The sequence below is a fragment of the Arachis ipaensis genome, chromosome B1 (genome assembly GCF_059453495.1).
Source record: "Arachis ipaensis isolate K30076 ecotype BB chromosome B1, ASM5945349v1, whole genome shotgun sequence".
Taxonomy (NCBI): Eukaryota; Viridiplantae; Streptophyta; class Magnoliopsida; order Fabales; family Fabaceae; genus Arachis; species Arachis ipaensis.
The window spans coordinates 127,266,808-127,285,843 of record NC_142436.1 but is presented as its reverse complement, the minus strand read 5'-3'; the positions used below and the strand labels follow the sequence as shown (position 1 = coordinate 127,285,843).

The window sequence follows — 19,036 nt, the reverse complement described above, 5'->3', positions numbered from 1 at the left end:
TATATTATATATTATATATAGCCAGAAGGACTAAAAGTCAAAAAGATAAGTTTGAAACGGTCAATATGAATATATAACAACATAAATCAATAAGAATATTTTATCGGATAAATCAATATTATTTTGGGATTTTATCGGTTAATCATTTAGCCTTATAATATTAACAAATTTAAACATTTTAAGATTAAATTAAATCCATTATTTTACAATAAGTAAAAGTCAGAATGACGTACATGCATAACTCTTAAATGAGTGAAAATGCATATAACTAAAAAAATTGAGGGTTTGCAAATTGCAATCTAGAATATAGATTAGGCAGCAATGAGAATGTGAATAGCCTTGAAATATTACGGTGCATGTGTGTGGATGATGTAATACTAATATATATGTATGTCGTTTTATGGCAAAGGTGAAGTAAAGTGATGGAAGTGTGTGTGGCTGTTACATTCCATTGTGCATTATTCCATGTGTGTAGGGGTCACTTTTCCCCCCACTTTAATTTAATTTAATTTGTTCTTCCATCTTCTATAAACATAAGAATATCTGAACTCTGGTGTGCTTTAAAACTGGCATGAATGATGAATAATTTCATCATGTTGGAAGTGCCAATCAATACCATGTGATACTCTTTCTTTTTGAAAAAACAAAATTGGGGAGTTGTAAAAAGAAATGATAGCAACAACTGGATGGGGAGTTTGGGATGTTAGTGGAAGGCCCAATTCCCAAATGGAATTTGGTGTGTGTGGGGTGCATGGTCATCATTGTCAAGGCCCAATAGAATTTGTTTATTATACCCAACGAATCCTCTCTATTAGGGGGTGCCTTTCACCACCCAAAACAAAGAGGTTAAATTATAAGATTTTAAATCTTAAATTATAAATTATAAATTTTAATCTTAAATTTTAAATTTTTAAAATAACTAAAAAATTAATTAATATTAACTATTTGAAAGTTGATTTATTATGCTTCTTTTTGTGATTAATATCTACTCATCTCTTTTCTTGGTGTATGGCAAAATTTGTACAAGGGAGTGAGGGACCTAAACACAAAGAATTCTTTTTCCCTCAAAACATTTTCAATTAGATTTTTTATTTTTACAAAATAATTAAGAAGTATTTTTGTTTAATATACAAATTATTAATTAAAAGTTTCTTTAGTTTTTTTGTTTCTATTTTTCTTTGAGTTACTTATTACTATTTATATACTTTTAAAATATTTGTATCCAATCATAATTGTTAAAATCGAATCGAATCCATTTATTCAACCGAAAAATCAATAAATCGAATTTTAAATCCAACTGGTACAATTTAAAAAAAAAATCTATCAAAATTAAATAGAATAGATTAAAATCACAAGTTAATAAAATTTTTTTTAATTAGATTTAAATTTAAATCCTCTTACATATACAGCAGTTTAATTATCAGGACAAATTAAAAAATTTTTTAACTATCTTTTTAATTATCAGCAGTTTAATTTTTTCAAACTAATTTTTATTATATTTATCTTTTTTTATAATAATAATATATATAAATTAAATTATATTTTAAATTTATATTTATTAATTATAATTTAAATAATTTAATTAATAATTTACTGATTACACTAGTAAATCAATAAACTAATAACTTCATCACTAGTTTAGTTCTCAAGCTATGAAGCCAATAGACTTTTTTTTTTGCTTTTAATATCCAAGCTGGCCGACACAGAAAACTCACATTGGAAACTGCACAGGGGACCACTTTCTGGAGAATATCTCACTTTGATTGGAAGCAGGAAAAAAGTACGATCTACCTCTCTTCTATCTCTGCAGATTGAAACAACACTAATGCCGATTCACACATTGTTGTCACAATGTGAAAAATAAATGTAATAGGGCTAAATCAAAGAATATGTATCCAAGTGGAGGAAGGGGTCGATATTTTCAATCTGTTTTGTGAACCAAAATGGGTGTAGGACTATTCAAAGGGGTCCAATTGAATCCCCTATAGTTAATGTTCCTTCATCTAAAATCAGGACAACATGCAACGTAGGCCACTAAGGAATTAATATGACATTATAAGAGATTATTTATTTTATTAATTTGGTTAGCATAATGTTGTGGTGGGTATGTGAGGGAACAATGAATTCGAAGTTTCATTCATTCAGTATTTAATTTAAGCTAAGGGTCCCTACCCTCTCAACAAAGAAAACATTACGAGGACACTCTGCTATAAGTGCTCTTGACCCATTAGGCTTTTGTGCCACAAGATTTACTTAATCAAATGTCTGGTTAGAAGGGCAATGCAAAAGGGATAGGTCTTAGATATCCACATGTATCTACATGTCCTATTTTATTGACATGTGATTTATCTATCTAAACCAAAAGAACTTACTAGTACATTTTTATTTCCCCCATGAACTGGAATCTTCTTTTTTTTTTTTTTAAGCAAGTAACATTTACTTTTAATTTTCATCTTGAATTATAAAATTAATTTTAATATACTGACAATAAAAATATTTTATATAATTATATAATTATATTTATTTTTTTAAATTATTATTATTATTATATAATTAATATAAAAAATAATTATTTTTTTGATATAATATTATATAATTTGATACATATATAAAACTGTTTTATAATGCATTAAAAAGAAAATTTTGAATTATATATGTTCTATTTTTGTGTTATTTTCTATCCGATTAGAAACATTCTTTATTACTTCTGCTTCTAATCATTGGGCGTCTGTTTTAATCTTTTTTGAGACCATAAGTTGACTTTATAAACTAGTTTCTAACACACACAACTATTTTCATTTTAATTTGAGAGGAGAGTTTAAAGGTTTATAATTAATATATATTGTATGGTCGGGTGTCGTGTAGGGGTCCTTGTGAGGAAATTTCTTAGATACATTATATTGGTTAGTTGGGCTAATAGATGAAAACGTGGGTCCATATACATATTGTGATATTGATTAACCTTAACATTCTTGTTACTTGTATACCAAAAAAAAAAAAAAAATTGATAACTAAATTTTGGAGAATTTATATTTTAGATATATTAGTCTCTTATAATTAAATTTAAAAATTTTAATTTAAACTAATTTATTTACGTCTATTATTTTAGAAGATTTTATTAGTATTTATTCTTTTTTAAGAACTAATTTATTCAAAATATAAATTTTTAAGAATTTATTTATTATTTTATTTAAAAAAACATTCTTGTTACTTGATCTTTCGGTTATCGTCTTTATTTCTTATGATTTGCCACATAATAGGTTTATTGATTCATTCCTATTATTATATAAAGTTGTCTTGCTCATAATTTGCATTATTAGTCCGATCCTAGGCCAATTTGCATATGTAACTATCATATAATTAATTAGTGTTTATCTATTCTTTTTTATTTTCTTTCCATTTAACAGGGTTATTAACGTAGTGCAGATAGGTATTCTCTAACTCTATGGTATACTAGTTTTAAGATCCGTGCTAAGTATGGGAACATTGCATCAGCCAACTTGAATATCACAGTAATGACTGAAGGGGAGAAAATAAATTGACAAAGACTTTCCTGTACACAATATTAAGAGTATGATTTGATGCGGTTCCATTGGAATCAATAATCAAGATCTTGAGACCAGACATACTGTTGACTCGGAAAAGTGCAACACAAAGCTGATCATGTGTGAAAACGGGCCTTGAAAGATACACACCAACAGTTGAGAGTGTCTGTCCTTGGGACTTGTTTATTGCCATTGCAAAACAAAGCATAATTGGAAACTGCCTTCGGATAAACCTGATAAGTAAGGTTTCATTGTTGGGGATCATGTTCATCCTTGGAATTAAAACAACCTTACAAACGTTTCGCCCTGCTAAGATGACGCATTCAATAACATGATCACCAAGTCGCCTAACTTGCATCCATGTGCCGTTGCACAATCCATTAGATTGGTCAATATTGCGAAGAAGCATGACTGGCACACCAATCTTAAGCACTAACTTGTGTTGTGGAATACCAGAACAATTCAATGCATTCAAAGACTCTGTGCTCATTGTGTACAATTCGGATTCTAAGTGACCGTCTTCATTCAACAGTGTATCAGAACTCAAATAAACCCGTTCATTGCCAAGAAGCAAAGACATGACATGATTGTTAACTTCGGTCACCACATCAAGTGTTGGTGCTAATATACTCTTGTCCTTAAAGTAGTCGGCGCTGGAAATATGAAGTAAGATATCTGGATAAACAAACAACACCAAGTCGTGAAGAGATGGGGACTCAAAATTAAATAGCAACTTCTCCGGTATCCTAATCACCGACTCACCATCGGAACTGTCTCCCAATAACCCGTCACCTAAGTTAAGGATCCAGTCAGCAAACTTCTTTAACTCAACATCGCGGATATCCTGTGAACAGCCACGCAACCTCATGTTTTCGGTCAACCTCAACACCTGGTAGGAGTGCCACAAATACGACGAATTAATACACGCGTGAACAATATCCTCCCGAGAACCACAAGGAATCACATACAATATCTGACAGAAATCACCTCCAAGAACACAACTTTTCCACCAAAAGGAGCATTAGGCTTAAACGCATTGCTAAAACGAAGAATATCCTTGAAGCACTTGTCGAGTGCTTCGTAGCAGTATTTGTTTAGCATAGGTGCCTCGTCCCATATGATTAATTTTGCAGCTGAAATAAGACGTGCCAACGATGTGTCTTGTTTTATGTTACAGACAGAATCTTGGTTGACACTAAGCGGAACTTTAAACCATGAATGGGCAGTTCTGACACTTGGTAACAATAACGATGCAATGCCGCTGGATGCAATGTTGAGGACAATTTGACCTTTCGACCTTATGGAAGCAGAAAGCGCATTCCAAAGAAAAGTCTTCCCAGTTCCACCATATCTATAAACAAAAAAAAAATCCACCCATGGTACTGCTAACTGCGTTGGAGATTGTGTCGTATGCAACACGCTGTGGACGATTCAAGTGGGAAACCAGATCGGCTGAAATGGTTGCTAGATCAGTTCTATTGAAATTGAGCTCATCAAAGAATACTGTGTCATAAGGTTCAATAGAATCCAATGGATCTGGAAATGACATATCAGCAAATTCTTTTAAGGTCTGACCATTTGTTTGCAACAACTGTTCAACTTGGGCGAGCATGGAAGATTTCAGTTCAAGAACGGAGATATCAACACCTAAAGCCACATGTGAAAAAATTCAGGGCGTCAGAAAATGTTTTTTTATTGTTATATAAGTTAATTCTTAAGAAATATAACTAAACTTGGTTAAAGCAAAGAGGATTTATAACGATGAAGTGTTAATGTTGCAGAACTGAGAGACAAATGCATAAAGAAATTCAGAAAGAACTTGGAATCTGCCTGTAGTCAGAAATCATGTTTTCTGCACAATGTTGCCAACACTGCTCCCAAACAACTTGGGGGCAAGCAATATTGTTCGACATTAAAAGCATTGCAAACAATCTCCTGATATAAGAAGGTGACGCCCAAGAGCTAGCTTCATTAATAGCATCAATGAATTCCTTGTCATCTTGCAATAACCCGAGGGCATAACAGGCTTCTTTGTATGTGTCGTATATAACACCTTTTACTGATCAGATATCTGCAAAAGATTCACACCCCTTTTGGTAATTCAACAACAGACGAAGATAATACTCCTTTCCATGGGACTGAGGAATATGGGTAAGACGACCGATGACATGACCCTGTTTCCGAGGCTTCCATATATGTCCCTGCTTATTCCAAACAAAATATGTTGGCATATCCACGAAAGTGAGGTTATGGGCAATATCAAATTCCTTGTTAGCTCTCATCCATCCAATAAACATACTATCTTTTGCAGCAGCATTGTCTATGACATTTTCAATTAGCTGATGATCTTGGTGTAGCACATGCTGTTCATTTGGCAGATGGAATGGCAGGCGAATGATGCTAGGTTGTTTGAATTGAATCTCGAAACCGAACAGCCTCCAAAAAGCCTCACACGCAGAGATATAACGACAATCATAGTAATTTTGAATTTCATCCACGAAGACAGCCGAATCATCTGCATCATGGGATAAAAAAAACGAAGCGGTTACACGGTCGTTACCTTTGTGAACATACTTAAACAAATACTTTATAGCAGATGTTTGGCAAGTATACTCAACATTTATGTGACAACCATACTTGAGAATTAACATTGCATTGTAGGGAACAATGAATCGATTGTCAAGATCGACATTTTTCTTACGGATGAAACGGCCGTTATCCGGGCGTTTATACTTCGGGAAGCTTGCATTGACTATAACTGTTGTCTCACGGAAGGCGAGTGGATAAAATTTGGAACACTTTTCGTTCACCATGCATGGGCTGCTAGTATTAACCACTTGACATGGTCCATGAACTATGAACTTCTGAACTAATTTGTGGAGCTTCGGTTGAACGTGTTCGTCAGGAATCTCAGCTGAGATATGTTGATCAATATGGGTGGAGGATTGTGGATTTTGATTTGGTTGAATAAACAACAAAATGTGATAGTGGGGAAGGCCACGCTTTTGAAATTCAACTATATAGACAACTAAAATGCAGGAAATAAAACAAAAGCACACTAAGTTAGGGGCCAAACAACAAAAGGAGAAAACCAATCGAACAGTACCAATTTGGAAAAAACAAAATAAATAATGCTTACTTTCTTTTGGCTTTCTAAATATGGATCCATTTTTTAAAGTCTTTTAGTAATTTGTTTAGCTTGATCTTAAAGACACTACATATGATGTCTGGCCTGTCACTTGGCTTTAGAGCGTAACTGGCAACACAATCTTTAACCTCGTTCCACTCAGGGTTGCATGTGATTGTAATTAAATAACTCGGATAGCTGACATACCTACATATGGAAAAAGCATCTTTGCAATTGTTATACCTGTATCGAGGACCACCAACAAATGAAGATGGCAAGAAAACCCGTTTGCCAGTTTTAGCAGCTTGAGTTTCACCCTGAATAAGACACTCATGAAGCCCTTGCAATTGATGGGAGCGAAACTTGTTCTGGTGGTGCCTATGATACTGCAATCTTTCAGCCTCTACCATGGTGTAACTATCCACTAAAAACTGCTGGAACAAACTTCTTGATATTAGAATAACTTGCGACTCATGAGATCTCATCTGAAGGCGATAAGAAAAAAATTCCCTCATGCTAATGGTTTCCTTTTTATATATATTTTGATTAGATATTTCTTCAGAAATTAAAATGTCGTTCCTGAAACCATCTTCTTCGTATGGAAATAGCAAGAGGTATTGAAGAGCTAGATACTGAGGGTGATTAACATCAATTCGTTTCAACAGGTTTGAATGTGTTTCGATAATAACATCTCTTGCAAGGTTTTCTTGATCGAAATCACCGAAAATAAAGGCTGCAACTTCAGATGTTGATGGTAGATTGTATCTTCTACTGTTGGTATCCCTCTTCTTAATAAGACGAACTCGAAGTGGAGTCGTTGAATCCTGAGCAAATCTTTCAGCAGCATACCGAAACACCTTAGCAAGTGAATTATGGGAATCAAGCATGTCTCTGAGGTCAGTAACAATTTTTTATCAATCAAAGTTTGCTAGTTAACGTGCCTACAAAAAAAGGGAAAAAAAGTACAACAAACATAACAACCCATGTGAGCATGTCATAAACAGCGAACAAACCAAAATTTGAGCAAAAAGGTTCAAACGGGATTTAAAAAAAAAACAACTCACCTAATTGCATCAATTCGGTTTTAAACCTCATTCTCAGTATCATAAAAATATAACTGTGCAAACTTTGGCTTGCAAGATGGGTGTGGCATCAAACTCCCAATGGAATGATAATTCTGGCCATTGATAACAAACACGGGAGGGGCGCTCCCTTGTTAATTGTGTACAGTATCTTTCCCGCCATGGATGTGAACGAAAACATATCGATGAAAGACCTAATATGTTTCTGATAGTGCATAGATACTTCATCACAACCATCCAACAGCAACATCAATAGTGGAGGTGGTACTGGCAACAAAGGCAAAGTAACTTTGCCACTCATGCAACAAAGACCAAACATCATAGTGTTATTCGGACCAATTTTCGAAAGGCACTCCTCAGTCTACATATTGGCCCCACAGAAAAAACATTTTTGTCGAGGAAGCCGAATTGACCAAACATCTACCCAATCAAATAATTGAGGAGATATCAAATGAGCAAAGTTATGCATGCATGACACAAGACGGGGAAAAAATAAGAGGAGTGCAATGATGTGAAAGGATCCATGCATAATCCACTAAAAAAGGTAAGAAAACAAAGCAGTTTAACTTGGATTTTTTTTCAGTTTTGCCTAATATATTAATATTTTGAGGGATGCACATGACGTCTGTTGTTGAGCCAGCACAATAAAAGTAACCATAGCATTGACCCAGACATAATATGGTTAAAAGTACCGACCTTGTTCAGTAGTGGACGCAACAAATACATGCACTCCCGAAGCGGTGGCGTGGGGCAAATGAGCATGACTCAGCTGAGATAAAGATAAGTGGGAGCCATACCTGCGAGTTTTCATGCCAATGAGTAAGCAGTAATTGATAGACGATAGAGCCAAATTAAATAAGTCCAATATCCGTGCGAAACAACCCCAGCCGAAAAGCAGTCAACCCACATGCATATGGATACAAACAAACAAATTGTTTCGATGTACATCTACACTAACACCGAACCCTCTGATGAGGGGGGGTTTTGAGGAAGTTGAACCAAGTAATCCCACCGAGCACGTCGAACAAAGTAAAACTGCAGAACATAGCTGACATTTGATGTCTTTTGGCATGCTTCGGATTGCCCCTCGTGTGAGATATGTTGCACGAAGATGAGCCTGTGACATAAGGACATTGGTAAATGCGATCAACGATGCCAACATAGAACCGATAGCGATACGCTTAGCGGTCATTAATAGATAGCGAAGAAGATAAAAGACCAAGGTGACATCACCTGCAAGGGTATCAGCCGGTGCTGTCAGGACGACCGGTGGAGGCAGTGTCGTTCGGGGCAGGACGTGAGTTTGAATGTTTGGATTCTCTGCGAGGAAACATTAAACATAAGGAAAAATAAACCGAGCAAGGAATTATAAATGAATCTGTACAAAATCAACAACAGATACTTCCAGATAGAAGACACTAAAAGAGGCAGGATCTTCCGGGCCATTAAAAGACAATCGTTTATATGCATAAACACAGTGGCGCATTATGCAGTAAGAAAAAAACTGATATCAGATGAGAAGGAGAAGTCGCGAATGAACTATTTTCCCGATAGTCTGAACGGAGATAAGGTTGCAATTGGCCCCTTTGCTTGCTAAGAGAAGCCTTGCGGCGCTGCCTCGTGAGCTTGGCATGATCGTCCATCTGCACACGCCACCGGAAGCGAGCAGGGAAAGGGTGACCAACAGGGCGAAGCAGGGAAAAAAGATTGAAGATTGGAGACGAACAGGTCAATCAGGTCAGCGGTTCGGGCCAGTCAATCATGTATGGCGACTAAGCCTGCACGCAGAGGACGAAGTCAGCAAAGGCAGCAGGGGAGTGAGAACCAAATGTTAGAACAGGTTTACAGTAACGGTTGAACCTGGTCAAAGCAAACGTTAGGCTGGATAGCAGTGGTCGTTGCACATGACTTATTGATTGGGCTTTTTTTTGTTAACTTTTGGGGTAAAGGGACCTGAATTCTTGGTGGGTTGACATCATGATTGAAGGCCCAAATATAAAACCCGGAGCATTGGTCGATATAAATTGATTTGGGTTGAATTTAAGTGTTTGACGGGCAGGGTTGTGGGCTACAGGGGTATCTTTAAAAAAAATTTGCATGACTTATGAGGAATTGTATTCGATTAGCGAATAAAGAGCAACCGGGTTATTTTCCATTGTGTGGATGGCGAAGATAAAATGTTATATAGCAAAGAGCAATGACAAAGCAGATCTGGGATGCTAAAGCGACAAAATAGACGATAAGGTTGGAAAATAACAGTAGACATATTGCGTATAAAATGGAAAACCATATCAAACAAAGAAAGCATTACTGAAAGAAGTCCGTCCAAATAACACGATGCATATGGCAGATGAAATTTTCTCTGCGACTGTTACCTGGGAGCAAGCACAGTTCAACTGAAACAAAGAAAAACTTGACCAATACATTAAAAAGGGAGAAATTTGGAAGAATTATGCGAAATGTTAATCAAGATAGACAGATCGAACGGATCATGGGTCAAATTGAGAGATGTTTATAGGATCACGGTATAGGGAAGCCTAAATTCTTAATGACAGAATTGAGTTTCCTTAGGATCACGGAATAGCTAGTCTTCATTCTTAATGAGATAGTTGATGTAACTTTTTTTTGCAGCCATAATATATGGAGCAAGATGGCAAATAGAAGACTGTGATAGCAATAGTAGCAACGAATTACAACGGTGTGACGATGAGCAAGAGCACTCAACCGGTCTCCTTTAATAACGCACATCGGGAAAACTAGTTCTAAAAGAACACGCCGCTGCACAAATATGAGGCGCTAACACCGGACCGGCAGCTAATTGAATTTTAATCGCAGTGGATAAAGCTCTGTTTCACAAGGATAAAAACCCTCCGAGACAACACGATTCATGAAAAATGCGACCATGTATAACACACAATAGATGTCAACTATTAATATTATAGGCCAACACGGCTCAAGCAGCGATAACGTTAAACAGATAGCTAGTCTGAGTTGATATGAGTTAGTTTTCCACGAATTGTGGTGAAAGTTCATACAGAGACCCGAAAGCATTACTCTAAATAAGATTAAATAAAACACAATAAAACATAATAAAAAGCAATAGACACGCTTCCATCAAGCGAAAGGTGTAGTGGCATCATACAAGGAACGAAAAAATAAAAGGGCAAAGCTCTTTATTCAACGCCAAGGATTGAGAACTATCTTTATTTAATAGAGCTTCATATTGTAGCAAGATACGATGGACTCAAATGTCCATGCCACTTGGATCAGTATGCTCCTTAGTGATATTCTTGTCAAATGTAGGAAGCAGATTTCTTGATGCTGTGGATGGAACATGGGAGGAGCCGCCGTCAATAGATTTGACACAAATCCATTTCATAGGAGTGTGGGTGACCATGGATGCATCCTCAACGGCACATGGAGTAGCATCCCTTGAGTTTAAGGGGGTGGTCGAGACAACAACCCCGCCGATCTCGTCCAGATCATCGGAAACGCGGACGGAAGCTGCAAGAGTTGCTGCTAGCTTCTGCGATCCAGGCTAAGAGGGAAAAACGGTCAGCAATTAAATGGTTGACGAAACCCATTAAAGTGAAAAGAATGTTTTTCACGGGAAATCACGAACAGAAGATCAAATAAATCGGACATGCTAACCAGATTGACGCAATTTTGAGAAGCAAAAGCGGTGATAATTTCAGGATCAGAACATATCCTGGAAACCATGATCACGCATGATTGAAATTTGGTTATGCTGTCCAGCCTAGCGGTCAGCTTGAATAGGAGAGTCTTTCCCACAAGTGCATTTAGTTCTTGAGGAAACTCATCCATGCCATAACCATTCACTTGAAATAATAATAACTTTATTCCTTAACAGGCAACATAATAAGGAATTCTAAGAAAAAAAGATGCAGGGCATCCACCTTAGTGACCGCTTCGCAGCGGAGGTCAGCGGCAGGGAAACCGAGGAACTTAGAGGCAACATTTTCAAACAGCACAAAAGTTGCTGTATTTGTATCATCAAGGACACGCACTTGAATACAGAACCTGTGATGACACAGTTGTCACAAGGATATAGTGAGTATAACAGAACATGGTTATGAGTAGGCTAACGCAACACACTACTCGTTAAATGCACCTGATGCCAAATACAACCCTTTGATTCAGAAACTATAATGTTAATCATGAAAAAATGGAAGCAGTCGTTTCTTTATGCCACACGACAGAGAAATGCAATTCACGAGTTAGTTCCACGACGGACCTTGGAAGAAAAGAAGTCGCGTAAACATGGCATTTAGTGCAATAAAATTGGTCTGTTAGTGCCTCAAGACCTTGGGTGCAACGCTTGCATGCCTTTATACCACCGTGCATGATTCTTATCTACGTCAACGATAGTACCACAGGTGACATAGGATGATTTCTACAGCCAAAAAATGGGAATAAATAATGAAAAGTATATGCAGAAGGATGTGGTTGAAATGACTCCATATATGGTTGTTTCGGTGTGTAAAACTTGCACCAAATATAATAAAGTATTGGTCATATAGGCCAACTAAGGACATAGAAGATAAGGTTCATTTTTTTTAGATACGCACGAAGTCAAATAAACACACCTTGATGGTATCCTTGATATGAGAAATTGATGCATATCGTGTAAACGTGAAAATCTTCAAATGGAAAGGGCCTGACTACACACCCAATGACCTTTAAGTTGGTTGTCTGCTTGTGGCCAAGTCCAATGAGCCTTCAGGAACAAATAAGGTTAACAAAGTAAGATGCCAAATCAGTCTAATTTGCTTGAAGGGTTTTAAAACCGAAGCGAACAAAATGAAATGCTGTGTAAAGGAGATGTACTTTTGACAGAACTTCTTAACCACCTCAAGATCAGCATTCACCAGTATCTTTGTTTTGAAGTTTGTGTTGGTGATAGTCATAACTCCTAAAACAAATCTGGTAATTGGATAAGTAGTAGGTTATAGAGAAAAACAAAAACTCTCACAAGATAGGATATGAAACATAAACCGTGGTGCTATTAATAATTACGTGGTAGCAGGATGTCTATTGGAGTAAAACTTGACACATGAAAAAATAAAAAGCCATGGCACACACAGTGGATTGAATAAATATTTGCTGATATAAAAAAGGTTACCATTGAAGAACTTCATCTTTGCAAATTGGAGCACTATTATATATTTAGTAGACTTGTTAGCGTTAAGAAGGGAGCCAAATTCAGAAGCATAATTCTCCCATAATGTACATGATAGCTTCTCACTCCCACTTGGGATCCACACGCAATACAATCATGATTGACATACAACAATGAAATAAAGATGTGCAATATCAGCGATACGCATAATTTGGGCAGTTACATGTATAACTATCTGTAGGTGATAGCATAGAGAGAAAAGGAAACCTGAGATCATCGAGTTCGATCTTCATGTAGTGCGATTTTTGGGCCTTTTTTTCAAAGAGAATCAAATCACTCTTTGCACACAGGACACCAATGAAATCTAGTCAATATACAAAAAATGGCACATGGTCAGGCAAACCAAAACTTGGAGCAGCAGCACAGAATATTAGATGGTTCGGTAAATTGTATGCGGACTTGTTACACGACATAACTGTCGTTGACAAAGCCAATAGATATATGTACATACCAATAAGGAATATGTCATCTCTGACAGAAGATATAATACCCTTGGTGGGTATAAACTCAAAAGACTCAACAGGGATATTTGTATCCTCCACACAAGAAACCATGGTGTCTCTCTTAAAATATGATCCTCATGTCATGCTTAGTAGGTTTGAATTTCAACGTATTGGCGTCGGCTGTAAAATTAGAAATCACATATACCTTCCCCTCCTCAATAATTGGCTGAAAAAGACGGTGGTGATATGAACGTATCAAATAATGAATCCGAGATCCCTGAAAAAGAAGAGGAAAATATAGATAGTTAGAAGAAGACCAGCTGAAAGACTAAATGTAAAAGCAACAACGTAATGAACATAGAAAAAACTAATATAAACACACACCTCTTCGTCGATAACAACTAACTCCATGGAAGGATTCGAATTCCTTTTTTCATATGAGGGTACCTTCCGCAGACCTAAAATCCTGACTTTAATACTCTAGTTCTTGTCAGAAATGGGTGAGATGTCTTTAACGTCATCAAAAGTCGGTTCGATACACGCGATGTCCACCATGATACAACTTGCATCAAGATAATAACACAACAACCTTATATAACATTGGTCAACCTGTAACAGATATCAAGTAATCAACTGAAGGCGCTGGTCGTCAATTTAAAGTAATATTAAACATAGAAAAACATGTGTTATAATCTGAATATGATAAATAAATAAACTAAATATCAATTAAATAGGCGTCATCTTATGGTAAAAAGAAGGAGATTAATATAATAATATGAATAAGTATATGTATGGCTTACTATGCATTAATATGCATATACATGTTTACATGTACATACGTTAAACGTAATAGATATCAATTTTCGTATATGTATATGTTGAAGGTAATATATATTAAAACATATATGCAAGTAAATAGGTGAAGAAACATACGAACAAATTTTAAAAAAGAGTAAATAAAGAAAAAAAACATACATACATTTAAATATATTCGAGATATGATTAGATTAGGGAAATAAAGCGGTAAAATCTGAAACGTAAAATGTAAATATAAAATCTAAAATCTTAAATCTAAGATCTAAGATGTTTAATTAAACGACGGTAAAAAATATACATAAAGATAAGGAGGACGTATTAAAGCAGAGGTTATTGCAAGTTAAAGCACACGGTACTACAAACGTGTGTATCGCAGCAAGAAACACACAAGGCACAAGCAAATTAGAATGATAAACTGACCAGTATAAGAGTATAAGAGTAATAGATGAAGAAGTTGTGGCTAGTTCATGCATGGCTGTGGATTATTTATAGGGATGGAGGGAAAGGCATTAAAGAAAGGGCATCTACCCTATCATGAGGGAGCTGGCCTAACACATTGTTTGATCACGAGAACAAAGTAGTTGCACCATTGGAAGAAATCGTTGGGAACCTGGCTTATGGGTAATTTGATTTTTATAATTTACTTTGACTGCACAAAAGCGTCCTTGCTTTGACAAATATTAACATTACATATAACAAAATTGTAACACGATAAATATGATAAATGATAAATAGGTATGATAAATAAATGATAAATAAATGACAATAAATGATAGATATATAGATAACATAGATAGATATATAGATACATAGATATAGATAACATAGATATAACATAGATATAGATATAAAACCTAAATTATAAAGAAATAAATACATAGATATATATGACTGTATATCAGTTGAAAATGTATAAATAGAAAATGCAAGATTAGATAAGCAATAGACAAAATATAATATAAGTAATATAAGTCATGAGTAAAATAGAAATTAGGAAATAATATATATATATATATATATATATATATATATATATATATATATAATTTTTTTCTTTTTTTTTTTTGAAAACATAAATGTAGATATGATATAAAATAAGATTTTCTGATTTATGATTTATAATTGGTTGAGAAAGGAGGCTCATCTAGAATTCGGTAAGAGTATTAATTTTTTTTTTGGTCAAGGGTAGAGTACTTTAAATGACTGCATGAATTAAGTTATGAAGGTAGTCATACTGCCAAGTAAAGATGGGGAGCTGGGTTTGAATTGGGAGGGTTATCAGGTTTGGGTTGCTTGGAGGGCGAAGCCCAAGACCAGCAAAAAAAAAGGTTGTGGCATGTGGCCGACGCAACCGGTGCACAGGAAAAAAGGATGACCCAATAAACGGAACACTCAACCACGTGCAGAAATCCATAAAATCATCAGGAGTGAATTTCAAGTTGCTTAAAGTTTGAGGATGAACAAAAAATTCATGTATAATAAAACAGGACCTCGGTACCTTACAATTGAGGAGTATAATGCATTCAGGTATGAAACAGCAGCAGTGGCCTTGTCCTCAGTAGCAGCGGCGTTTCTTTTCATCGTCGATCACCCAAGCAGCACCTCCCGTCTTCATCCATTGTTGCCGAATGAGTGCCACAACAGCAGCAATAGTTTCATTCATCACCTCATGAACAACCACAGGGAACGTGGGAATCTCCTTCAACAGATCAGCTGTTTATAAGCCTTCCAATCTCGAACACAATGTTGAATAGAGGAGTGAGCAGCGTTGTTTATGACGAGGTTCAATAATCAGTAATCACAGAAACATGCAATGGTGAGAGGGAGAGACGCATAAGTCGTTAGGATGCTTAATTCAAATAGTTAGCAGATTCTTAGTTTTGGGTAATGTGGGTTATGGGGGGTGACCAATTCGGGTTGGGTAGTCGTGTTGTAGGCCGGACTGAGTCGGACTATCTTGAGACGCAAGAAAAAAAAAGTGAATTGAGTGCACTACGAGTTTTGGTCACCTGCAATTGAAAGAATAGAATTCTCAATAAACCAACGTAATCTGGGTGGAATACAACAACATAAATGTAGCTTATAAATGAACGATTAAGATCTGTGCCAACCAAAAGCCAATGTTGAATAACAGGGAATAAGTTTCCCCCTTTTGGTTGTAGTCATGGTAGAAAATTGTCTTTAAATTCTACAAACATGTGACTGGTTATGTAATAATTATAAATAAAGTTAATTTAAAAAGAAATTGGGATTTTAAGATGGATGAGAACAATTTTTGCAAGTATGCCAAAAGACATCTTTGTTGATGAACCGGGCGTCAATGTTGATAAACTAAGATCCTAATTGGGATCAGAAATACCAAGGACAAATGTCCATAGCTGATGTATGATACATAGTCTTTTGGATAAGTAAACAAAATATCAAATACATAATACACGACAATGTACACGCTAGTTCTTTAATGAAAAAATCGTTAGCCTTATGATGCTCCCTGATCGAAGCATGTGGTGGTGGCAAAAATGCTTCCATCTCTTTCTAAAATAGCACTCTCGGGAGCGACTGGGCTTGGATCGAACATCAACCTTGTAAGAAACTCCAGACTCATCTACAACCTCGACTTGGACAAGCTTAATCTGAAAAGCCCGCTCGACGAAACTGATCGGCAGAGTCTAGAAAGAAGGCAACAAAAAGTATTTCAAAGGAGATGAAATTGAGTTGCTTAAAAAACCACATTGAGGTGAAGCAAAAAAACATGAAGACAACAATAGCAGGATACACAGTTTGTGTTTAACGATTATACGATGCAACACTACCTTATAATGCCGCTACCTAAACCTCAAGTGCGAGAGGAAATCAGACACGAAAAGAAAGAGGCATGCAAGAATAGCTCACTAGAATATATTCGGTCGCTTGATATTTTGATATCTTTTTGTTAACAACAGTGGCATCCCGGATTGGCATCAATCTGGGCAGAATTTCTGGGTACATAACTGAATAATGACCCAGCATGGAACTAAGAGCACGATAATCAAAATACGAAATGGCAAGAGGATTCCATGAGGCTATAAACAAATCCAGAAATACACAAAGGGCTAGGTTGTTTTCCACGCTAGATGCTAGCTGGATTGTGTACGTATCGCCGTTGGGTTCCAGAGGAGAGCCCAGATTTAAGTGAAACTCATCGCAGAGCAACAAATCCTCGTCGTGGCCAACCGTGCAGGCAGAGTTACACGAAAAAGCACAGATTTCACCAAGGGTTTTTTTGACATAACACAGGTCATGTTCTGACAGTGGATCCTCCACAGAACGTGCATGCGTGTGTTTCACATGAAGGATAAAAAAGACTGTGATTCCAACATAACACAAGAAAAGCCAACAGCTCGACTTGATGTCGTATGCATGCGTTAGCTGCCGTAAATCGCCAACACTTAGACATAGAAAAGGAGTCTTTCGAACTGTCACAGTGAATATGTTACCGGACATATCAATAAATTTAACCTCATTGGATATTTCATCACAAAATTGGTGAAAAACATTGCACGAAAGAGCGACGACGGCTTGAAAAATAAGTAACGGTTGGTTACGACAAATGCTTGATCCTTAATGAAACGATAACCTGGTGGAGCAGAAGTTAATGTGAAGTTTGAGGGAAAAATGCACCAAAAAAGGCTCGACCGAAAAAACCATACATTTACTCCCAGTGTTCGATGCACAGATATTCAACATGTCTCCTGATATATTAAAGCAACAGAATGATTATGCCCCCATAATAGGCAACCCATGGGTATCATCAATAACCAAAGATGGAGATGAAAATGCCATGAACAACTGAAAGATAGTATTAAGCAAAATCTCAAATAGACAAATGGTTCCCACGAGGTAACCAACAAGAAAACATTGTGGGTAGAGTACGATGTAGTAGAATAGGAAATTTGTGTAACAATTCAGAACAATAGGAAAAGTTTTGTTTTACAATCGAACCACATGATAAGACAGTGCCTAATCGGGAGTTATTACAGTAATTGCAACCACAATACATAAGATAAAGGTGGGAGAACTCACGGTGTAAACAAAAAGATCCACATCTGGGCAGAAGAGGTCAGCAAGCGAAAAAGATAAGAAGAAAAAATCCACCGCGCACACCAGTTAGCCTATATTTCTTCGTGGGTTAAAGGGACTGAGGAGTTGAGGGTGGAAAAGTCAAAAGAAAACAGGGCCTTTATTAACTGATAGCAGTGGTTAAGAGGTTGCAATTATTATTTATGATTGTTAAGTTAGACGTTGAACACAATGTATACATACGTTGAATACAATAAAATACATACACACATACATTGAATACAATAAAAAATGGAAGAGAAAACACGACAGAAATTTAGTTGCAAAAACAAAGGAAACTAACATTAAAATCAAGGCAAAAAAGGTTTCACTGAAACCACAGGTAAAGCTACTACACAATTAGATGAACCCAAAGTAAAACATAACAAATCCCAAAAAAAAAAAAAAACAAAAATTAGAATAATGAGAAAGTTTGAAATAAAAAATTATCAATTAATAGTAGGCTTAGGGGCTAAAAGACAGTGGCATGTTATGAATATGAAAATAATATAAAATTTTTTGAAAACACAAAGCAATAAAATAAAACTACTGGAAGGTAACCCATACGTTTAGAGTCATGAATGTTAGTATATATTTAATAAATTTAATAGATTAGAGTGTTAAATATTACTATAAATTTAATAATATATGAAATATGAATTCAATACACATTGACTGTTATTTAATATGAACAAATACATAAAAATACAAAATTAAATATAAAA

The 19,036-nt window shown here is 35.8% G+C and overlaps 3 protein-coding genes across 5 annotated transcripts; all 3 read right to left on the bottom strand.

Moving 5' to 3' along the window:
• Positions 1-3,507: 3,507 nt before the first annotated feature.
• Positions 3,508-4,646, bottom strand: LOC107633151 (uncharacterized). Its single transcript, XM_016336789.3, has 2 exons — positions 4,533-4,646; positions 3,508-4,434 (listed from the first exon to the last, which is right to left on the bottom strand). Exons 1-2 carry the CDS (start codon positions 4,644-4,646, stop codon positions 3,508-3,510), a joined length of 1,041 nt encoding a protein of 346 aa, XP_016192275.1.
• A 250-nt stretch (positions 4,647-4,896) lies between these two features.
• On the bottom strand, positions 4,897-7,559 carry LOC107633160 (uncharacterized). Its single transcript, XM_088503004.1, has 3 exons — positions 6,764-7,559; positions 5,659-6,573; positions 4,897-5,192 (listed from the first exon to the last, which is right to left on the bottom strand). Exons 1-3 carry the CDS (start codon positions 7,557-7,559, stop codon positions 4,897-4,899), a joined length of 2,007 nt encoding a protein of 668 aa, XP_088359130.1.
• Positions 6,211-18,414, bottom strand: LOC110271975 (uncharacterized). Of its 3 annotated transcripts, XM_088501705.1 has the most exons (12): positions 18,276-18,414; positions 15,712-16,222; positions 13,782-14,006; positions 13,406-13,674; positions 13,162-13,258; positions 12,898-13,025; positions 12,603-12,687; positions 12,362-12,492; positions 8,720-9,074; positions 8,451-8,551; positions 7,737-8,042; positions 6,211-7,613 (listed from the first exon to the last, which is right to left on the bottom strand). In XM_088501705.1, the coding sequence occupies exons 4-11, from the start codon at positions 13,506-13,508 to the stop codon at positions 7,825-7,827; spliced, it is 1,218 nt and encodes a 405-aa protein (XP_088357831.1). In that variant the 5' UTR covers positions 13,509-13,674; positions 13,782-14,006; positions 15,712-16,222; positions 18,276-18,414; the 3' UTR covers positions 6,211-7,613; positions 7,737-7,824. The 3 variants fall into 3 exon arrangements, with proteins under 3 accessions (XP_088357831.1, XP_088357832.1, XP_088357833.1); XM_088501706.1 differs by lacking the exons at positions 6,211-7,613; positions 7,737-8,042 and adding an exon at positions 8,130-8,174 and having other exon boundaries at positions 8,451-8,871; positions 8,988-9,074; XM_088501707.1 differs by lacking the exons at positions 6,211-7,613; positions 7,737-8,042; positions 8,451-8,551; positions 8,720-9,074 and adding exons at positions 10,077-11,795; positions 12,010-12,168 and having other exon boundaries at positions 18,276-18,413.
• Positions 18,415-19,036: the final 622 nt, after the last annotated feature.

Coding starts and splice junctions, on each gene's coding strand:
- LOC107633151 (XM_016336789.3), bottom strand. CDS start 4,646: ATGCTAAACAAATACTGCTACGAAGCACTCGACAAGTGCTTCAAGGAT. Junction 4,435..4,532: donor GAAAAGTTGTGTTCTTGGAG/GTGATTTCTGTC, acceptor CACTCCTACCAG/GTGTTGAGGTTGACCGAAAA.
- LOC107633160 (XM_088503004.1), bottom strand. CDS start 7,559: ATGCTTGATTCCCATAATTCACTTGCTAAGGTGTTTCGGTATGCTGCT. Junction 6,574..6,763: donor TGACAGGCCAGACATCATAT/GTAGTGTCTTTA, acceptor CCTGCATTTTAG/TTGTCTATATAGTTGAATTT. Junction 5,193..5,658: donor TGGAAAGGAGTATTATCTTC/GTCTGTTGTTGA, acceptor ATGTGGCTTTAG/GTGTTGATATCTCCGTTCTT.
- LOC110271975 (XM_088501705.1), bottom strand. CDS start 13,508: ATGGTTTCTTGTGTGGAGGATACAAATATCCCTGTTGAGTCTTTTGAG. Junction 13,259..13,405: donor AGATGACATATTCCTTATTG/GTATGTACATAT, acceptor TATATTGACTAG/ATTTCATTGGTGTCCTGTGT. Junction 12,688..12,897: donor AAAGATGAAGTTCTTCAATG/GTAACCTTTTTT, acceptor GATTTGTTTTAG/GAGTTATGACTATCACCAAC.